This window comes from Artemia sp. Qi Xiang Cuo, chromosome 11, assembly GCF_049724085.1.
Source record: "Artemia sp. Qi Xiang Cuo chromosome 11, ASM4972408v1, whole genome shotgun sequence".
Lineage (NCBI taxonomy): Eukaryota > Metazoa > Arthropoda > Branchiopoda > Anostraca > Artemiidae > Artemia > Artemia sp. Qi Xiang Cuo.
In genome coordinates, this window is record NC_142804.1 from 70,836,025 (window position 1) to 70,858,443 (window position 22,419).

The window sequence follows — 22,419 nt, forward strand, 5'->3', positions numbered from 1 at the left end:
TCTATTTTCCCAACTGATTTAAAATTTTTAACTTTTAAACAAATTTGATTTTTTTATTATCCTTAATGATTGTTAGTTATTAATGAACCTAAAATAATGAATACCAAAGAGTCCAGCCACTTAAATGGTCATAGCTAACAAAAGGAACTAAAGAGTAGGCTTCTCAGCGCTTATAACAAAGACAATGGACTTAATTATTTTGGATTTTTATCTTATCTTTTGGAACAAAACTAAGAATGAATAAAAAATAGTAATTAAATAACATAGTAAAATTAAAACAGACCCTTTATAAAAAAATAACTAGATTGAAAAAAATAATTTGACTATTTAATTAAATTGAATATTTTCACAATACACATCTAACAGCGAGAAAGAGCATTAGTGCCAAACAGTTCTTGGTAACGAATTGTGAGTAAAGAATGACACGTCTATAGTACTCGAAACTCTAAGACACGGACCTTTAGGGAAAAATTAAGTAAAATTAAAAAAAAGTAAAAATTAAAATAAATAAGATAAAAATAAGAAAGACTTACTCTAAGGCTTTCTCGTCTGATTTCTGGTTCCACTCCCTTTGAAGTAAAGTTCAAAAGCTCAATTAAAAATGGCAACTCTAAAAAGAGCATAAAATCTTGAATACTGGTCTGAAGAATGATATCGGACGGCGCACGATCCGGCTGAACCCTGTCCACGTATACAATTTCAACGAACGGCTTTGCACAACCTAAAAAATTTGAAATAAAAGTAATTCATGTTGTTCATGAAGATTAAGTTATCTTTAGTTATTTAGCCATTTAGTTATTTTAGTCATTAAGTTGTTCATAAAGACACCGCACTTGGAATCCTTCGTCCGTCAGGACAGGGGTTCGAGTCCTGGTGTTGCTAGCTATTTCGCTTGGAACGGGAGTCAGTGGCGTGACTCTGTAAGCTCAATCAGAGTCACGCTCTAGCTCTAAGTAAGTACCAGAGGAAATCTGGGGAAGTTAAACAGAAATGGTTTGCAAAAGCGCAGAACGGCTGACCCCCTGCGCCCTATTGCACTTCCTGGCTGAAGGGTTATGAAACGGATATCAGCACTGCCGTTAGGGACTGTAAAGTCTAGTACCGTATTATTTACCTTTTTATAAAGATTTCTAAAATTAAATTTGCAGCATGAAAAAAATAAAATACCTTTCGGTACTTAACAGTCGGACCATAATAATATTTACTAGAAACGACTGTCAATGTAAGCGATCGTCATACAAAACGGATCTAAAAACGAAAATATGTACTTTGAAACTGATTATTCCTAATAATGCTTTTAGGTGTCTTAAACTGAATGAAAATTTCATTTTTGGCCAGTGATATTATGGCCCAATCTGGGCTAAAATTATCACTCTGAGGAACTAAATGGTGGTTTATTGAAGTTTGATCGTTTGGCTTACAATAAAAATGGCAACACTGAAAACAGATCAAAATCTTGGCTTACAATAAGGAAATAGAAATAAAAATGGCAACACTGAAAACAGATCAAAATCTTGGATACTAGTGTGATAGGATGGTAAACGATTCAACGAAATTCTATTCAACTCACACCATTTCCAAAGACGGCTTTGCAGAAAATTCAACACACACCATGGAAAACTAAAATACCTTCTAACACTTGACTTACTTTGCCAGCTAGGCCATTAATCATCTTTACTAGAATTCACTGTTCTAAGGAACAAGACACTACTTTGTAACAAAGTCTACTTTTTCTACTTCACTGTGAAACCCAGAAGAATGTGGCAATTATAATACTGGTTTCAGTATGCAACAGGATATAATCATTTTTTCTTCTTAAAAGGAGAAAGAGACCTGAAGTTGATTAGTAAAGCTGGATTAAAGCCAAAGAAAACTTAAGAGATGATGCTGTGTAGACGAGATTGTTTTGGGTACGTGACTGACTGACCATACCTCAAACAGTAAGCTGTACAAAAATATACTTCTGTCTCGCTTTTCAGGGCTATATTGAGAGAAAGGCTAAGATGGCTAGGACACGTTCTGTAGATTAAGGATGACATATAACCAAAAATCGTCCTTGTCGGCAAACTATCTAGGGCCAAAGAAAAGCAGGTCGTCCATGAATGGGGTGGGAGGATGTCGTAGGGAAAAATTTAAGGGAAATGGGAACTTCTTGGGAGGGTGTAAAGAGGGAGGTTTTGAGTACATTGGGATGGAGGAGGAACTTACGTAGCTGTGTTGGCCTCAGGCAGCTTGGTACTGCAGTACAGTAGTATAGCAGAAGTAGCAGTAGAAGTAGTAGTAGTAATAATAGTAAACGAGATTGATAAAGAAAAGAGGAAATGAGACAAATAAAGAGAGAAGAGATAGAGAGGGAAAGAGAAGAGAGGAGAAGAAGATGAATAAGACGAAGATGAAGAAGAAGAAGAGAGAGATAGGAAAAATTTCATTCACACTCACCAAATTCAGTCTGTTGAGGTACTTGAAGCAATACAACAGGATACATGCATCCTTCTAGATGATTGTCAATTTGTAACGCTGCAGCACTGAAACTGCACTCCCTAAGGCCATGGTCAAAGAAAGTAAGTTCAGTAAAAACTCCAAAATTATAAGCTCTGCGAATTTCCGTGTCAGACTTCATTAACTTCATGCCCTCAAAGTCAACCTGGAATGGAAAAAAAATATAATTGAAGTGCTACAAACAGAGACTTGATAAATTTATTATTAGTATCCATATTGCAGCAACTTACACCAAAACAGACTTCACTAAGAAAACAGCCTATACTGTATGAATAAGAAACATTTAGTCTAAGAATTCGGTTCTTCCTTTCCACATGAAATATTCAAATTTTTGCTTCGTACAAGTCTTCCCGACTGCATTTTGGTTTCATCTTTTTTCCTGCCATGATAAAACAGATATTTCGATCCCATTCTAGCTTTAAAAACATTCGCTTGAGAGGAGAGGCACATATTAGTTTGCGGTTTTAAGGAGTACATAAGAATTGTACCTCCAAATCAGGAAAATATACGGACAGTTTTTATCCGCCACAATGATTTTTTTATAGCAATCTTGCCAACACTTAGTTACCAAAGCTGCGATTTACAAAGAAGTGGAATTCAAACTACGCATTTAATTTGAGGAAAATAATTCAACCTCTTGGCATTCGTAAAACAGAAATGTGACCAAAAAGAAACAAATTATAACCAAAATGTGACAAAAAAAAACAAACAAAAAATTGTCAAGTCAAGTTTGGTTAATGCTAATTAAATAAAATAGGATGAATATATAATAGTTTAGAAACAAATTTGGGCTATATATTTGCACATTAGCGGGGGTGGGTGTAAAGCATAGCATATATTAAAAACGTAAACTAACCTAACCTAGGTACCTCTCCCCACCCCTAAACCCTAAAAATCTACCACAATCTAAGGGAACAGACTCACACATATCTCAATATTGATCATTGTGCACCTAGCTGCAATATACCTATACGTGCTAACAGTCAAAATGAAGCAAGGGGATAAAAAAGAACTTCTATGGAGAGGAAGGTGTCTGAAATAAAAAAAGGAATTTTTAAACCAAAAGTTTTCGGCTTTCCCTTTGAAGATGGTCTTTCGGGCTCTCCCAGGGGAAGAAGGGGAAGGGATAAACACTGGTAGTTGGGTTCCAGGCAAAACACATTCAAAGGGTAAGAAAGGAAATAGGCTATATGGTATGTATGCTTGCTCACTGGATTGATAATATGCCACAATACTACGAACACGCGGTGTGCTATTAAAAATCGCTGGATTGTAGGCTACTTGATAAAACCGTTGCAGATGACTTATTTTTATAATATTTTCTTAACTCCTAGTTCTAAAAACAATTAATAAGATGACGGAGTGACATCATTGACGGCCTAAAAATTCACACCACCTAGTGCTGTTTTTTTTTTTTTTTTTTTTTTTTTACCAAAAGATTTGAACGACTCTCGTACCGCTACTAGTAAATACGAGAGGTTCTTAACAGATTAGCTAAGGAAAGACATTCCGCATCATATTGATATAATAGTTTGGAAACATCCCTGGATCCTGTTCTTTTCCCAGGCCTCAACATACAGACCACAGAATCGTACAAAGTTGGGACAAGGTTGGATTCCAAATTGTAAGTTTTAGTTCCTTTCAAATTATGTTTGAAAATTATTCCAAATTCATATTGAAGTATCAAATATTAAACATACAGAAACAAATTTGATCAACCATTACTTGATTTTCACTTGCATGAACTTAAATAAATAAATAAAATTAATAAATAATAATAAAATAAATAAAAAAATAAATAAAATAAATAAATAAATAAAAATAGACTTAAATAAAATTCAAATCAGTTTGTAAATCCCATTTTAATGACAATGTGCTCAGTGTTTCTAAGCAAACTTTTCTTAGCAAGAGAAGTGGTCCGATAATCTTGAGACAGAGAAAATTGTTCATTTTAATTGAGTTGTATCATATCAAGCTTAAGCAATTCGGTTAATATTTTGATGGAGTTCAGATTTTTTTTTTTTTTTTTTTTTTTTTTTTTTTTTATTGCCTTCAAAGACGTGTGAAAACTCTTGTGATCTTCAATCACTATTTTCTCTTTTGTTTGAGAATTACTTTGCCTCTCGGTATTCAATTTAATAGAGTTTGCATTTCTTTTGTGGGCATTTACATTTATTTCTCCATTTTTCTCTATTTTTGCAGTTTGTATTTATTTAATGTGCATTTCCTGTGCATAAAAACCAGAAAATAAACAAGTATTATTACTTGCAGATATTTTAAGGACAGTTTTGGCTTACTCGTTAAGCTGTTTGTACATCAAAAAATAAACTGCACAAGAAAGGAAGGTCAATCACACTTTCTAGGACTAAAGTGAAACAAAATTTAGTTCTAGCTAGTTAGAACTATAATTAGAACTAGTTAGAAAAGTTAGGACTATAATAAAACAAAAGCTAGTTCACATTTTACTGACGAGAGAGATAGATTGACAGAGGCTGTATTTTTGACATAGGCTGTATTTTTGGCTATCTACCTGAAGCCAAACAAAAAGATGGTTGTCCTTAAAAGGGTTTGCCTCATAGGAGGGGGGGTAAAGTGTGAAGCATTGAGTAGATTGGTGTTAAAGAGAAGTGTGTGGACCTCTGCTGGCTTCAGCATCTTGGTGTTGCAATTAGTTGTTAGTAGTAGTAGTAATAGTAGTGGAGAGTACTAATTCACTCTTCAGCTATTTTTTTAAATTAGAACTTACCATAGTCTCTCCAAACTTCTTCAAAATGATTTGTTTTGATTTTGTTCCAAGGGAAAATGAATTCTCAAGAATAACTGATTCATCTTGCGAAAAATTGACAAATCTATCTTTTCTCTTAAATTGCCAAGGGATGGGCCTGAAAAAAAGACGGGGTATAAGATTCTTTTGATATATCTATTGGTATCAAAATTCCATTTTTTAGAGTTTCGGTTATTATTGAGCCGGGTCGCTCCTTACTTAGAGTTCGTTACCACGAACTCTTTGATTAGATGTCAATTAGCTCTTAAGATCAGGTTCTTAACCTTTTGATGACTTCAAAGCATCAATAACTTGTTCATAATCATAATCTCGTTCTCTTGAGGATAAGAAATAAGTATTAACATTCATAACAATCTTTAAATATGCCGACATACAAAAAAAAGTGGGTACTTGTGTACATAATGGTAGACACTCGATAAGTGAAGTTAAGTTAATCATAATGAAATGTACAAAATTACGATGTATAGTATAGTAGTCTTGCATACAAAATGTGTTAGCTACAATTATTCTGCACATTATGACGTAAGAATTATTTTTTAGCTTCACGCTGTCCAAATACTTTCTATTGCTCCAGTAAAAAGTGATATTGCGCTGTCCCAGTAAAAAGTCCTATTACTCCGGATTTACACATATTTTTAAATAAGAGCAATGAATACTTGAATTCAGTTGGAAACCTTAGCAATTCCAGAGATTTTTACAAGCAGGTCATAGGTTTGAAAAAAAAAAAATCTTTTTATCAGGCAGCTTGATCATTCTAAATAACAGCCGTAAAACATGATGTTTATCATTTAAATTAGAATAAATAGCGTCATTCAAAAATTAGTTGATTTTATCTTCTGAAAAATTGATAAATCTCTCTTTTTTCTTAAATTGCCAAGGGGCAGTGAAGAAAAAGGAGTATTACAGTACTATCATAATAATTGTTTCTTTGGAGATGGCGTTCCGCTAGCCCCCGAGTAGCTGCTTCGCACTCACTTCCTAGTTTTGCTTGTTAGTTTTAAGGTTACCAATTCCTGGAATTCCTGGAACCAATTCCTGGAATCCAATTCCTGGAATTTTGTTAGTTTGTGATTTGATTTTTTTTTTTTTTTTTTTCGCAGTAGATATACCAGTCGAAGGACAAAAAATCGCCATTTTACGATTTTATTCTTTTCGACACGTAGCTACGCCATCTATATTCATTACAACATCCATGTTTGTCACTCTGGCCCTGAAAATAACACCAGATGACACTGTTGTTATACGTTTTGGGCAATTCGTCCTTGCCAAGCACCGACATCTTCTAACTCCTGTAGGCAACTCATTTTTTTAACCGCAGGAAGAACAATAGATCAGTGCTAGTATCTTGCAAAATTCACCGGTTTACCCAATTTTACCTCAGGTGACTACTTTAGGCTGTTGTACCTAAATTCATTTGATTAAAAATAAAACCAGACATTTAATGAGCGGAAAATATCTACTAATTCCACTTCTTTTTCGTTACTAAATCCGTTTTCCGTAGCTAAATTTGCTAATTTTTCGTGTATTAAATACAAGGTTTAACTTTAATTGAATGAATTTAGGCGTAACAGCAGAGACTAAGTATCCAATGAAAAACTAGACTTCAGATTCAACTTGAGCACAACAAACTCACCACATTCTTTTTTTTTGCCCACGAACTGCCAGTTTTTATTTTCAATTGGATGAATATAGGCTTAGTTACTTAGATCAAGATCAAGATTCTTCATTGACCTTCTTGACTGTGTAGCCTCCTTCTCCAAAGACTGGCCGAAGGCCGTAAGCTACCTAGTCCTTCTGGACAGATCAGGCAGTTTCCAACGCCGCACGTCAAATGGGAGTCGGCCCACCTTCGTTCTTGTAAAACGTCGCCAGTACCTCCAACGTCTTTTGCGGATTTCATTATATATTAGCGGCTACTTAGTCTGGTTCTAATCTGCGCATTCGGTATTCTTTTAGTCCAGTGTACTGCAATTATTTTCTGAGGCAATTTTTATCAAACCCAAGAAGTCTTTTTCGGTGGTTTTGACCATGCTCCATGATTCTCAACCACACAGAAGTACTGATAAAAACATTGCAATTCAGAAATTGGAGCTTGAGCTTTTGGGAGTATTTGGAGCACCTCCACACATTATTTAGCTGGGAGAATGTTGAATGTCGGTATAGCAAAAAAAAAAAAAAAAAAAAAAAAAAAAAAAAAAAAAAAAAGTATCCAAGTGAAATTTGACTTGATGGCTGTAAAAACTGGGCAAAATAAAAATCCTACAAGAACATAACTGCATACTTTATGTATGCAGGGAATTTATGTTTGGATGCCAGTAAACTTGAATCTTTAATTGAAATCTAAATTCTACGAAATAAAAATTGATCATGTTTTGAATTTTTGGACTTCTACTGAAAACAGTAAAACTTGTGCCAAATTACTTAGACTTCTTCTCAGTAAAACAGTCAGCAAGAAAGGGGGTCTTAGAATGTCTTATTGCGACATTATTTTGATAACTTTTTATTTTACTTATTTTGGCATTACTTATTTTACTTACTTATTTAATTATTTAAGTATTTACTGTTTAATAATCATTTACTTATTTGTTATCTAAAAATAATAACTAAATAATTTTACTAAATAATATGTACAAGTTATAATTTTGTACTTTAAAACATTAGTACGAAACGCAAATGTTTTATATTAGCTGACTACATTACATGGTAATTACCTTACAAATGGTAATTATGAGGTAGGTAGTAATATAATTTAAAGGGGTGGAGCATAAGCCACCCCTCGGAATTAAACCCCAAAGAAAGTTTGGTAAAGTCTTATAGCCATAAGTGATGCCGAAATATAATTCCTGAACATCGTTAAAGCAGAGCAAAAACACAGATAATCTTGTGAAAAAAAAACAATAGATAATTATGAAGATAGTCTTTAAAAGCAGGAAGGGAAACACACCTGAAAGTCCCCCTCTCTGGGTAAATAGGGGGACCTCCATAACCCATTCTCCCAGTTCAAATACATGAGTATTTGAGTGTGACTAATATCCAAATACAATCAGTTTTCGACTGATGATAGAGCAAACATTTAAACTCCTACTAAAACACAAACAGAGATAACAGACAAACAAACAAAAATGGACATTGAACACTTATGTTCTTATGTTATAAGAACATAATTATCTTCTTATTATAATTATGTTATATAATAATTATATATAACATAATTATAATTATGTTATATGAACACTTATGTTATGTATCTTATGTTATAATTGTTCTTTTTAATTTACTCATCTCATACTCTAAATGTACTCAAACATTTAGAGAATGCGATAGAGATAGAGAGAGAAAAAGAGGGAGGGAGTTAAAGATCGAGAGAGGAAAAGTGGTGGGGGAGGGAAGAATGTGGCTGAGAAAAAAAAAACCCGATACACATTCAGCTTTAAAATATTACAGGATCATTTAAGCTACCCCTAGTTTGGCTGAAATATCGGCCCAGAAATAAGGAGTGCGAATATCTAAAACATAGTACCTGTATAAATTGATGTATGAAATTTCTTTCCTATTGTCTTCATCAACGACAGATAAAGCTAGTCCATCTAGCTCAAGTCTAATCTTCATCTGGGGATTGCCAAATTTGTTGATCTGACTTATACTGACTATAAGTTCTTCATCATCTGTAACAACTACACAACGCTGCTGATTCAACACAAAAGTTAGCCAGTAAATAGTTTCAAAAGAGCTGGAGGTATAGCTCTGGATTGTCTCAACCTGAAAGAAGGATCTTAAATGCAAATTCTTGATTATCAATTTAAAATAACATAATTCGTTTAATTAAACACTAATGCATAAAGTAATACAGGAACGGTCAGTTTATGATATTACCTGTTAGATAAAACAAATTCTATTTTAACTGTTTTAGGAGGGGATTTCGTCTCCTTTGGGGTTTTCTAAGTAAACTGCCCATAATACAGGATTTTTTTGTGCGGTTTACTAGTAGACCCACTTTATCTTCGGGTCATAACCCTGACTGGGCACACCCATTCCGTTTAGTTGCCTCATATGTAGGATGCTATTTATCGTTGACATACAAAAACAATTATATATTTATGTCTCTTATTAGACCTTAAAGTACAAGTTATATTACTCCCCGTATATTTTCCTGAGTAGTTCACCTTTAGGTAATAATTCAATAAAAAAAAAGAAAAGGGGAAAGGAGATAAGAAGTTCTAACTCCTTCTAAATAGTGGCAAGTTACATCCAAATCATGATAATTAAAAATAATTACCAGAAAAATCACTTCTGGCGTAGAGGTTGGGCCCAATTATTAGCTGGTGACTACCCCAAGCTTCTCACCCTGGGCCGACCGACACACCTGGTGATATTTTCACAGCTTTTAGTTACAGCCCTTACCGTTCCATACAAATCGAATAATTCGAAATGAAAACAAAAAAATATAGACATTTATTTTTATACGGAAAAGAAATAAACAATTTTTTTCAAACAAATTATTTTAAATTAAATTGAAGTAGCTGCAACCAAGATAACGCATATAGCTACAATAAGGAGCGTTGGTGGCCAAAGTGTAATACATATTATGAAATTTGAATTAATGTTTTACCTTTTATTTTACACTTTCCTTATACTTTAGAGTCAATCCATATTCAATTCTATTGTCTGGTTCTCATCTAGAGTGGGTTTATTACGAGAATTATAAGTTATATCACGGTCAGTTGTATTGATGTTTGAATTCATCTGGATTTTATTTTCTGGGATAATACCAAGGGCATAACGTTCAATTTATGCCCTTGGCACATCTTTAGTTATGTCCTTTGTTAGTCCTTGGTATCGTCCTTAGTTATGCCCTAAAGATATAAATTTCCAAGCCTTGCGAATTTGTAGTTTTGCAAAGAGACTCTTTCTCGGACAGTAAAAACGTCAAGACACCAATATACCGCCAAAGCTGGAAATTAGATAAAGCTTGACTCCATGGCGCCACACATTCACACAAATGTAGGAGGGAGGGAGGGGCAAGGATTTTTTGTCAATTTCTTTACATAAATATACGAAAAAAGTAAATCGCGAAATATATGGGGGAGGAGGAGGAGGGATTTTTTCGATCTTTTGCAACAAAAACACCAAAAAAGGTATTTTTCAAAATCTAAAGGAGGGCAACTGCCTGACGCTCCTGGCTCCACCTGTTTGGGATTGCGGACAGTAAGAGTCAAAATTTCCTAGAGACAAAATTATTTTATAAGATTACGAATCGCAAACAGCCTCATACTTACCGTCAACAAAGGTGGTATGAACCCTCAGCCAGGTCCAAGGAAATCCCCAGGATTTTTTCCTGGGGAGAGGGGGTTTAAGAAAATAACTTTTAAAAACACATACAGAAAATTTGTATGTGCATTTTTGTTATGTTTTTACGAGTTCGAAAGAAATTTTGGAGGAGTGCGGGGGTCAAAGCCTGCCCCCCCCCCTGGATACGGCCTTGGCCTAGTGAGATCTACGACGTTGAAGCCCAGAAGTCATGATAACTAGCCATTATCTCGACAGGCCTAGTAAATATGAAACTTTTACAACACTTACCAGTGTTAGTCCAATTTCAATTAGCTTTTCATCTTTCTTGATAATAAGTACATGATCTGACAATGGGTTTTCCCACGTATACAACGCTTTCTGATATGAGCCAAGGATACTAAAAGTAAAAAAAAATGGCAAACTATTACTTTTTAAAGCAGCTTTACATGCCCAATACTTTGGCAAACAATTTTACGCCACGATTCACAGTACCGTCAATTTATTGTTGATGTGTTGCTAATATTTGCAATCAGGTAAGAAGTTGTCAACGACTTTATGCTTATGCCCATAAAAGGAGATAGTGACCTTGGGGAAGCTCTGGAGACAGCACCTTGTGGCACTTAAACGGCACAAGCTCCGTATACAGGGTGATCAGCTCCCGCTGATTTTGGAATTTAAAGAAAATATATTTTATTCTCTCTGATATCTGGATTTTGAATTGCTATTTAGAGAGGAAGGGCTCCCAGATTGTCCTTACCCAAATTTATCAGGGAGAGAGGACTCCACCTAGACTGTCCTTGCTATGAAGTTTTTCCATCGACTCTGCTCCATAAGCATTTATACTTCATATGCTTCATAAGAAAATTAGCTAAAAAACACTTTCTTCCTTAAAGCTTTGCAACTGTGTATGGGCTTGGCAATCTACTAAATAACTAAAAGGATTACACTATAATGCTACTACTACTACTGCTGCTTCTAACAACTCACTGCAGCACCAAGCCGCTTGAGCCCAACACAGCTACGCAAGCTCCTCCTCCGTCCCACTCTATTCAAAGCTTCTCTGTTTGAACCCTCCCAAGAAGTTCCCATTCCTCTAAAAAAAAATTCTTACTACACCCTCCCACCTCATTCGGGGACGACCTGCTTTTCGACTATAATTATTCAACTGTATACTGTATTTAAGCAGCGGTGACAGATTATATTTGAAGGTCCAATACTCACTGCATTGAATGATCCTTTTGGCCATAAATAAGGGATTCAGAATGAAGATTGAATACTTCCCATGGGGCTAGACCTGGAGAGTAGGAAGAAATGAATAAGCTTGTTGTTGCATTGGTGGTTAAATACTCAACAAATACTGCTCCAATCTGAAAAAAAGTTCAATCATAGAGAGACAGGGGAACTTTTTTCCCCTGAAAAAAAAAACTTATGACTAAAACACTTACTGTTCTTTTTACTGGCTTACAATTTCACAGAGGACAACCAACCAAGGCCACTGCCTTAAGACCATGTGGTGTTTTAATCTGCCTTAAGGCCATGTGGTGTTTTAAAGAGTCACCCTATCTCGTCCATTATAAATATTTTTAGTTTTATGGCCCAACTATTAGAATTGATTCGGCAAATTGATTAGAATTGATTAAGGCCTTCACTGCCTTAAGGTCATGTGGTGTTTTAAAGAATCACCCTATCTCGTCCATTCTAATTTTTTTTAGTTTTTATGGCCAAACTATTTAGAATTGATGTGGCGATCTTGCCATATATTGTAGAGCTTAGATAACAGATCCGAATAAACAACAGAAAATTAAAAACCCGACACCTGCTTTCCCACAAATCTTAGAAAAACCATTTAACTCTACGTCTTGTGCTAGAGAAAGAGATAGCTAGATTTAATAAAACTTACATCATTAGAAAGTGTGAATTTTGATTTTCGATTAAACAAAGGGGCATTTTTTTTTATAGTTCAGGAAAAGGCCCTTTTCTGTTCTTTCCAACTACTACTACTACTAACAACTCATCGCAGCACCAAGCCGCCTGAGGCCAACACAGCTACGCACGCTCCTCCTCCACCCCAATCGATTCAAAGCCTCCCCTTTTACACCCGCCCACGAACTTCCCCTTTTTCCAGTTCTTTCCAAGCTCTACATATATAGATATATATATTTACGTTTGTAGAAAAAGAAGAAAAAATAGAAGTCAGGTTCTGGACATGAAAAACAATTTGAATAGCTAATATCGTATGAACTTAAGGTATGATATACAATTGTATTAGTAGCATAATTTACCTTTCCTTTACAGCGCCATGATAGCTATTTAAATAAGCGAATATCAACTAATTAATCGATACTCGACATTGAAACAATCGAAAAGTTAAATTATGGAAATAATTGAAATTATCGAAATAATCAATAAAATATTGACTTTTACCCGTTTGAAGAATTGAAAAGCTCCCAAAGTATTATAAGTTCCTTAATCCAAGCAAATAAATAGCATGGCTATTTCAAGCATATTACCTTGATTTCATTTCAGTTATCCTTTAGCAATGGTATATTTTTCAGCTATAAGGAAAAACAACCGAAAATATTTCACCTGAAAATAACTTCTATACGCTCCTACGTTATTCCTGCTTTTCATACAAGTATGATAGATGAACGAGGATAGTGTATATTTCGACTTGCACAAATGTGAAGTATTGATTGTCACAAATTGTGATCTGCACTCGTTTTTAAGTTTTTAGTATAATTTTATTTTTTATTTTTAACGTTTTACTTTCTTCAGAGTAACCTACAATACAAAGACAAAATTACTGACAATTGACCCGAAGGCTTTGTATTACGACAATATAAGTCCCCATTGTAGGATAACAATGCAAAAAAGGAGAAATGAGAAAAAAAAGACAGCTCAAAAGCATCATAAATATATTTTGAATTTTGAACAAGCATGCTACACAAAACCTGAGATATCCAATCCATGAAAAAACAAAATAATCAATTGTGTAAGCATATTTATTTATTATAAAAACGCCAAGAATATAAGTGAGATAATTAATTAATCCATGAAAATATTCGTGTCCGAAATAAATTGATAGAAACAATTTCAGGCTAATTTAAATAACTAGACGTAATTAATTAATCCGGGAGGACTTTGAGACAACGTTCAGAGCTTTGAAAATATCCATAGGAAGATTTCGCTAGAAAGTCCGCCAATGCACAAGGTAAACCAATTCAAATGGTTAAATGTAGTATAATGTGATACGTACAAGATTTTTTAGTATAGATGTTACACGATTCAGCCAGTGAAGAGCGAGTACAGGCAAAATTTCTTTAAGAAATAGTTCGAAAGATGAGTCATATTTTATGTTTCTCTTTTTTTTAATGCGAATTCATCTGTGAATAACATTGCGCGTAGATATAGTCAAGAGGAACAAGAATCGACGCAACAGACAGGTCAGTCCCTCCTCCCTCCTTAGAAGAACAAAACCGCGAGTAAGTTTGCCATCTTTGCAAAAAAGAAACTTAGGCTTTTGCGACAAAATTCCTGGCATTTTGTTTTGGAGAATAGTATACTGAATCGAGTTATCTCGTGTAATCCATTTTTGGCAGGTAGTGAAGACATTTTCTCGCGTTGCCCCTGAGGGTAGGAGACATAAGTATGAGCCTCCTACTGCTAATTTCAGTCACCATCTAGCCATTGACAGTTTTGCCCGGTGTATGACCATGAGGCAGGGTATTTTTCGGAATATGCTGCCGTAGATGGATGGATTGAATGACTGCCAAAATCATGACTCGGGGGTCAATCTCCCAGGATATAAGATGCACCGTTCATGGGGCAAGATAAGATCCCTTGAAGGACAATCCGAGTTGGAAAAAAAGTTCTCTTGCTACTGCTTTTCTGGGAAGAGTGCTGCCTGCCCAAGTCGGTCTTAAACTGGCGGACCGGAGTTTTCGGAATGGAGGAAAACAACGGTGGGCGCCTTGAAACTACCACGGAAGGCTTTTCCAATAAGGAGAAAAGAGAATTTATCCCAGCCATACATCAAAATACCACATCTTATGGTGCAGCAACAGCTAAGCGTCTATTGTTGTTCTTTACTTTTCTTTTTGTATGTAGAGGCAATGGATATGTATCGCCTGAGCCTCGGCTCAGTTTGTGAATCTAACCATAATAGTACTAATAACGGACTTCGTGGCTATTCATCTGCCCTTACTTGAAACCTTATTTACAGTGTTTCCAAAGAAAATAAATTAAATACTAAAATCCACGTTAGCAAATATCTAACTTTGAGTTATTTGCCGCTAATTAGCTTACTAAAAGTAAATATGGATGGATTTTAACCAACTTGGAGGTAAGGGTGCTCGTCCGAAGTCTGCTCCCATGCATTCATGGCGCTTGCAGAGCTGACTTCACGTGTCTCTGGATATCCGGCTAGCCACCGGAGAACTAATTGCACCTAGGGACGGTTGGGCTAGCAACCCTCTTCCTGAAATTACTTGCTACGAAAGGAACTGGATATACAGTCTCGGATGCCCCATCTACTATCCCAATTGGACCCATGCCTACCCAAGGACGTACCCCTTTGAACATCGTTGACCAAGGTGGCATTAATGTCGCCACCTGGAATGTCCTGACGCTGAACCAGATTGGTTCTAAGCTTCTTTTAGAAAATGAACTAAGAAGATACAAAGTGACGATCGCAGGAATAACAGAAACTCCCCTTATGGGAAGCGACAAAGAAGATATTGGAGAAGGGCGGACACTGCTCTGGTGGACCCCAAAGAAGAGAGGGAGTCGGCCTTGTTCACAACAATTTCGCTCAGAAGGCCATATTGTCATTTACGCCTATGTCACCACGTCTACTGAGAGCGAGAATCGACGGCAAGCACGGGAAGTTAACTGTTCTTACCTGCTATGCACCGACAAACCAGGCTCAAGATGAAGATAAGAAAGACTTCTATGCGGTACTGTCCTCTAAGCTCTCCTCCATACCTCCACACGACTACCTCCTAGTCCTAGGATATTTTAACGCTAATGTGGCCAACAGCTCTGTTCTGTACGATGGTGCTGTTGGACCTGTGGTAGTTGACACTCTGAATGATAATGGTGAGCGGCTGCTCAATTGCTGCATCACCCACGCTCTATCAGTCACAAATACTTGGTTTTTGAGAAAAGACACTGCGAAGTACACATGGTACAGCAATGATGGCAGGACAAAAAAAAATGCTTGATTACATCATTGTTCGACGACGCTGGCTTTCGTTAGTCCAGAACTGCCAATCATAGAGAGGTGCGAAGCTCAGCAATGCCAACCATCGTCTCGTCTCTGCAAGGATAAAACTCAGGCTGAGGGCCAATAAGAGTAACTCCTCATCCACCAAGAAGATAGACACCTGTCGACTAAAGCAAGATCCCTCGGTTCGTGAGCGGTATATGGTTGAAGTTTCTAACCGCTTCGAGGCTCTCCAGCTGTGTTCAGAAAGTGAGTCAGCATAGACCAATTTCAAAGACAATGTTCTCAGAACAGCTACCGAAGTTGTGGGATAGAAGCCGCGAAAAAAGAAAGAGTGGATTAGCAGCCAGACGTTTAGAATAATTGAGCAGAGACGGCGAGCGAGATTACGAGGAGATATGACACTATACAGACAGCTCAAAAAACAACGCTACTCCTTTCTTCACAAGGACAAGAAAGCCTTCATTGCGGGTGAAGCCGCTGAGCTCGAGCAAGCTGCCCAAAAAATAGACATAGGCGCAACATTCAAGATCCTGCGTGAGCTGACTGGCCATCACGCCATGAGGTCCACAAGCCTGAAGGCAGTGAAAGGGGAAACCACGTACGATCAGTCTCAATGTGTTTGTCTCTGGGAGAAACACTTTAATAAGCTGCTAAACTCAGATGCACCCGGCTGCATCGACCCAGGGCTTGTTGCCGCTGCTGCAGAAGCTACCCCTGCCCACGACGGCGCCGAATTTTCTCCTGATGAGATTAAATCGGCAGTGAGGAAACTAAAAAACAATCAAGCAGCTGGCACCAGTGGCATCGGTCCAGAGCTACTTACTACGGGCGGCCCTGCAATGATACTTTGGCTGGAGATGGTGTGCAGCGTAATCTGGCGCACTGAAGTTATACCGTCAGACTGGAAGAAAGGAATCATCGTGCCAGTATTTAATCGCAAGGGCAGCAAGACGGGTTGCAGCAACTACCGTGGTATCACCCTACTCTCTGTTCTTAGAAAACTGTTTGCAATGCTCCTGTTGAAACGTGCAATAAGTTTCCTTCATGCTTTGCTCCGCCCCCAACAAGCCGGATTCATGCCAGAAAGATCGACAACTGAACAGATTCACACGGCCAGATAGATCACTGAAAAGACACTGGAATTCAACATGAAAGCTTACTTAGCGTTCATTGACTTCTTTTCTGCCTTTGACACTGTCAACCGGCAGTCCCTTTGGCTAATCTTAAAACCTGCGGGCCTATCAACAAAGATAGTCTGCCTCTTTAGAGAACTCTACAGCAGCACAGAAAGTGCCGTCCTTGTTAACAGGAAGCTTTCTTCTTCCTTCCCGATAAAAAATGGTGTACGGCAAGGTTGCGCTGCTGCACCTGAGCTATTTAACTTCGTCATCGACCACATTTTGAACAAGGCGCATTATATTCACTCTTTTGGTATAAGATATGCTGGGAGGGCCTTTTCTGATGTTGACTTTGCCGACGATGTAGCCGTCCTTAGCGAAAATTACGACTAACTTAAGTCTGCACTCGAGACGCTCTCCTCCACTGCTTCCGGAGTTAGGTTGCAAATCAACTGGAAGAAAACGAAGATCATGCCCATAGAAATGACGCATCCACAACGTTCCAAAATAACGCAATAAATGCCCATGCTGTTGAAGAGGTAAGGAAGTTCATTCATCTCGGGTTAATTATATTAATAAACGGCACACTTGACACCGAAACCTCAGCCAGATCAGCCAAGACAAACTCTGTATTCGGACGGCTCTTGAGAGCAGTCTCCCACAAACCACAAATTAGTCTCCTTACAAAAGCCCGTATCTACAACGCCACAGTCTCAAGCATCATGCTGTACTCTTCTGGGACATGGGCGATAACCCAGACACAGCTAAAAAGGTCGATGCCATCCAAACTAGACACCTGCGTCGAGTTGAAGGCTTCAAATGGTATGACAAGATCCGCAATAATGAGATTATGAGAACCTTCAAGTTAGCAAACCTCTCCACCCAAATAGAAGCTCGTTCTCTAAGATGGTATAACCAGTTACTCCGCCTCCCGCCAACTACCCCTGCAAGAATTATATCGGACTTCAATCCCTCGATTGTCTGGCAACGTCCTCGAGGGAGGCGGCGCACCAGATGGCTGGTGTTATAAATAAACGCCTCTTCAACCGCAACATCGACCCAGATGAGGCCCCATCCTTAGCCAGGGACACGGCTGCTTGGAGAAGACTGACAGCACTGTCAACCAATTCCCTCTACGCTGGCGACCCTGCTGAGCAAGAGCGTTAAGTAAGTAAGTAAAGATTAGCCAACCACATACATCCTACAGAGCCAATCATTATCAGCTCAGGCCACGCCCTTGGGATGCTACGCTACCATACGGTAACAAAAAACAATAAACCGTAATAATTGTCTGAAAGGGAGCATTCTTAGCCCATTTATGACAAATTTACCATCGGCAAATACTACCCAGCGTAATGTTAAACGGCAAGACCCAAGAATTTTGCTAAATAATTTTGAAGAATTTTACTGTAACTCGAAAAAATCCGATTTTTCCTGTGACTCATGTAGGAATATTAAACTGGAAACTGATAAATGTTGTTTCTTCACAGGGACTATTTCACTAAAACAGGCAATTTAATTGGAAAATATAGGGGATATTGGGAGGATGTTGGTTTCAAATATAGAAAATTAAAGGAAATAAAAGCATTATATACCTCTCCCTTCAACTTTATTAAAGTAGAAAAAGCCGGTGCTAAAGGGATTGAAGCAACTGGATTCAAACAACCGTGAGGCCGAATTATGACTTTTGCCGTTTCAGGATTATGTGGCCAAACTCCTTTAGTCTGTCGGGGTAGCAAACACTTGTCATCCATTAGACCTTCACGTTCTTCCACAAATTCATACATCAGAAGAAAAGGCGTAGAGTTGACAAACTGTATTCCAGGAGTCAGGATGACTTTGAATGTCATACCAGCGCTCGCCATGGATACAGTTGCAGCTATCTGTGAAAGTAAAGTGAAAGGGTATTAGCAATATTAGCAGTCATGACCTTTCAAGTTCCAATATAAACTTATACACCACACGAAATAAAAAAAAAAAAATTATACAAAACAGCTAATCACACGACATAACATAATTAGTTCCATATTTGGCAATAACTTTCTTGTTACGAAGAAGTCAAGGTAATAAAGCAAAAATTTACCATAAAGAAAGATAAGCAAAAGCAGAAATCAGAATCTTCAATTATACAGAACAGTGAGGCCCCTAAAATATGAGTACAATTTAGCAAGGCACGCTTATTATAATTTCCGTGGTTTGCAAATATTTTCGCATAGCATGTTATTCATTTATTTTTAATATCCTGAGAAGCGTCAGTTCGAAACGCAGAAGCACAAGAACAAATATTCATTCATATCCACTATTTTACTCAAAAAAAATAGTTGAAAAATTAAATTTAATATCCGAACTGACTCTGCGATATCTTGGATATCTAAAACAGGGACGTCAATTCAGAAAAAAAATCTAAGGGAGGGGGGGGGGGTGAGAGATTTTTCTTTCTTTTAATTTTTAATACAAATATAAAAAGATTCCAAATCTAAAGGGGCAATTACCCTCCCCCGTCCTAATTGATAACCCTGTCTAAAAGCTTCTTTCTATAACCAGTAAAAACAGTCGATCTTTACAACTTGTGCCTTGTACCAAAAAGTCGTATTCTTGCTACCTTAGAGCCGATTGGTCCAATGTGTTCCTTGAAAAATAAACACTCACAAATCACTATCTCAAGATATTTCACAGATTAATTCCGAGCTATCGCCAGAACCTACGTTTAACAGCTTTTACCCGCGGGTAACAGTTAAACGGTCTTAAAAAATAAAATAAAAAAATAATTATTCAAAAAGAATGCATTTACCAGGATCTATTTCTCTATCCTAACCATGCAGTTCTTAGTAAGTATCATTAGTTAATTTTCTATTGCGCCACCTGTGGTTAACTGGTTAACGTCACAAAAAAAAAACTAAGCAAAATCGCCTTCTTTCTAAATTCCCTCGTTCGTTAAACGTGTTTCCAGCGATCGTTTTCCCGCTTTAATACATATATATATATATATATATATATATATATATATATATATATATATATATATATATATATATATATATATATATATATATATATATATATATATATATATATATATATATATATTTATATATATATATATATATATATATATATATATATATATATATATATATATATATATATATATATATATATATATATATATATATATATATATATATATATATATATATATATATATATATATATATATATATATATATATATATATATATATATATATATATATATATATATACTACTACTACTAAAAACTCACCGCAGCACCAAGTCGCCTGAGGCCAACACAGCTACGCACGCTCCTCCTCCACCCCAATCTATTCAAAGCCTCCCTTTTTACACCCGCCCACGAAGTTCCCATTTCCTTTAAATCTTTCTTTATGACGTCCTCCCAACCCAGACGGGGACGACCTACTTTCCGTTTAGCCCTAGATGGTTGGCCGAAAAGAACAATCTTCGGCAATCTGTCATCCTTCATCCGAACAACATGCCCTAACCACCTCAACCTTTCTTTCATTATAGACCTAGAAAGCGGTATTGAACCACATTTTTCGTATAGCCTATTGTTTGAAATACGGTCAGTCAGCCGGGTACCCAGAACAATCCCTAAGTAATTTCTCTGGAAAACATCTAGCAAATCTTCATCCGCTTTTTGGAGCGTTCATGCTTCAGAGCCATATTTGACCCCTGTCATCACTGTAGCTTCTAATATTCTAGTCTTGGTTTGCAGGCTAATCTTCCTACTCTTCCAAACTTTTTTTAACTGTGAAAAAACACCCTGAGCCTTGGCTATTCTACTTTTAACATCTTCACTGCTCCCACCATCTTTACTAATAATACTACCAAGGTAAGTGAAACTGCCCATCTGATCAATCTTTTCATTACCCAACGTCACGTTTTCATCTTCACTTATTCCTAGCCTTAGTGACTTGGTCTTCCTAACATTAATTTTCAAACCAATACTAGCACCCTGAACTCGCAAAGCCTCTAAAACTTCATTCATTTTGCTCACACTTTCATCTAGGATGCTTAAATCATCAGCATAATCCAAGTCCAGGAGACTTTTTCCTCCCCATTTGATTCCGTGGTCTCCCATTGCCTTTCCTGTGCTCCTTAAAACAAAGTTCATCAAAATGATCCATATAAAGGGGGATAGAACACAACCCTGCTTAACTCCTGATTTAATACAAAACCAGCTGCTAACCTCATTTCCTACCTTAACCGCAGCAGTGTTATTCTCGTACATAGCACTAATCACTCTAGTGTATTGGTCTGTTATGCCATACATAGATAAAATCTTTGCTAAAGCTCCTCTATCAACAGAATTGAACGCTTGCTCCTAAGCTATAAAACTGAGGACCAAAGATGTTTGACAACTCAGGCACTTCCCAATTATTAACCTAAGAGTGAAAATTTGGTCGACACATCCTCTACCCTTTCTAAAACCGCACTGTTCTCCTATTATAACTTTGTCTACAGCATCTCTCAGTATTAAAAGTATCATATTACTAAGTAATTTGCTACCTATAGAGACCAGACTAGTGCCTCAATAATTACCACACTCACTTTTATCACCTTTCTTATAAAGTGGCTTAATTAAGGTTTTCCTAAAATCATTAGGTACTTCCCTTTTTTCAAAAATCATATTCATAATCTTCAGTAACTTATTTCTAACCTCAGAGCCACCATATTTAAGAAACTCGTTTACCACCCTATCAGCACCTGGAGCCTTATTATTCTTTAATCCTTTTAGTACTGTTTCTAATTCCTCCTCACAAAACAAATCTTCCTTCACATCCAAGGTATCACAAGCTTTTTTATTTTCCTCTATATTTTTTCCTGCAACTCTATCTCGGTTAAGCACATTCTCAAAATGTTCGGCCCATCTCGCTTTAGCTTTTGTCTTATCGCTAATTGCCACCCCATTCCTATCTTTAACTGGGACAAGTCCGGATTGACTACTACCTCTCAATTTGTTAACGTGCCAGTACAATATTTTACTATTATGCCGTCTAGATGCATCTTCTAAATCATCGGCAATTTTATCCATGGCCTCCACTTCACACTTCCTTAGTTCATATTTCAATGCTTTCTCCACTTTCTTTACATTTCTTTTGTTTTCATGTGATCTATCACTCAGATAATTCTTGTACAAGTCCTTTCTCCTTTCTATTAAACATAAAGCTTTTTCACTAATATTCTTAGGTACAGTTCTAGCTTTCTTGCCTAATACACATTCAGATATTTCAAAAATTTATTTTGCTAAAATTATCCTAACCATCTTCCACAATGTCGAATTCTAAACTCTCAAGTTTAGTATTCAACTTTTCCTGGAAAGATTCTTTAAAATTCTCATCCTAGATTCTACCAACATCATAACTTCCCGGGAGGTAGTTACCCTTCCGATTTTTCAGCTTTAAATTAACCCTTGACACTACTAGATGGTGATCTTTACTTTTAACATCAATAACAGCACT

The 22,419-nt window shown here is 36.7% G+C and overlaps 1 protein-coding gene across 1 annotated transcript in view; it reads right to left on the minus strand.

The window, feature by feature from the left end:
* The window catches only part of Vps13 (vacuolar protein sorting 13C), a 194,788-nt gene that overhangs the window by 39,006 nt on the left and 133,363 nt on the right, over positions 1 to 22,419 (minus strand). Inside the window, exons 23-29 of the mRNA XM_089096996.1 lie at positions 18,514 to 18,801; positions 11,795 to 11,940; positions 10,862 to 10,970; positions 8,805 to 9,043; positions 5,246 to 5,381; positions 2,440 to 2,644; positions 534 to 721 (exon numbers count right to left, since the gene is read on the minus strand). Of these exons, the coding sequence (XP_088953122.1) occupies positions 534 to 721; positions 2,440 to 2,644; positions 5,246 to 5,381; positions 8,805 to 9,043; positions 10,862 to 10,970; positions 11,795 to 11,940; positions 18,514 to 18,801 (1,311 nt within the window). The remainder of the gene's footprint in view (positions 1 to 533; positions 722 to 2,439; positions 2,645 to 5,245; positions 5,382 to 8,804; positions 9,044 to 10,861; positions 10,971 to 11,794; positions 11,941 to 18,513; positions 18,802 to 22,419) is intronic.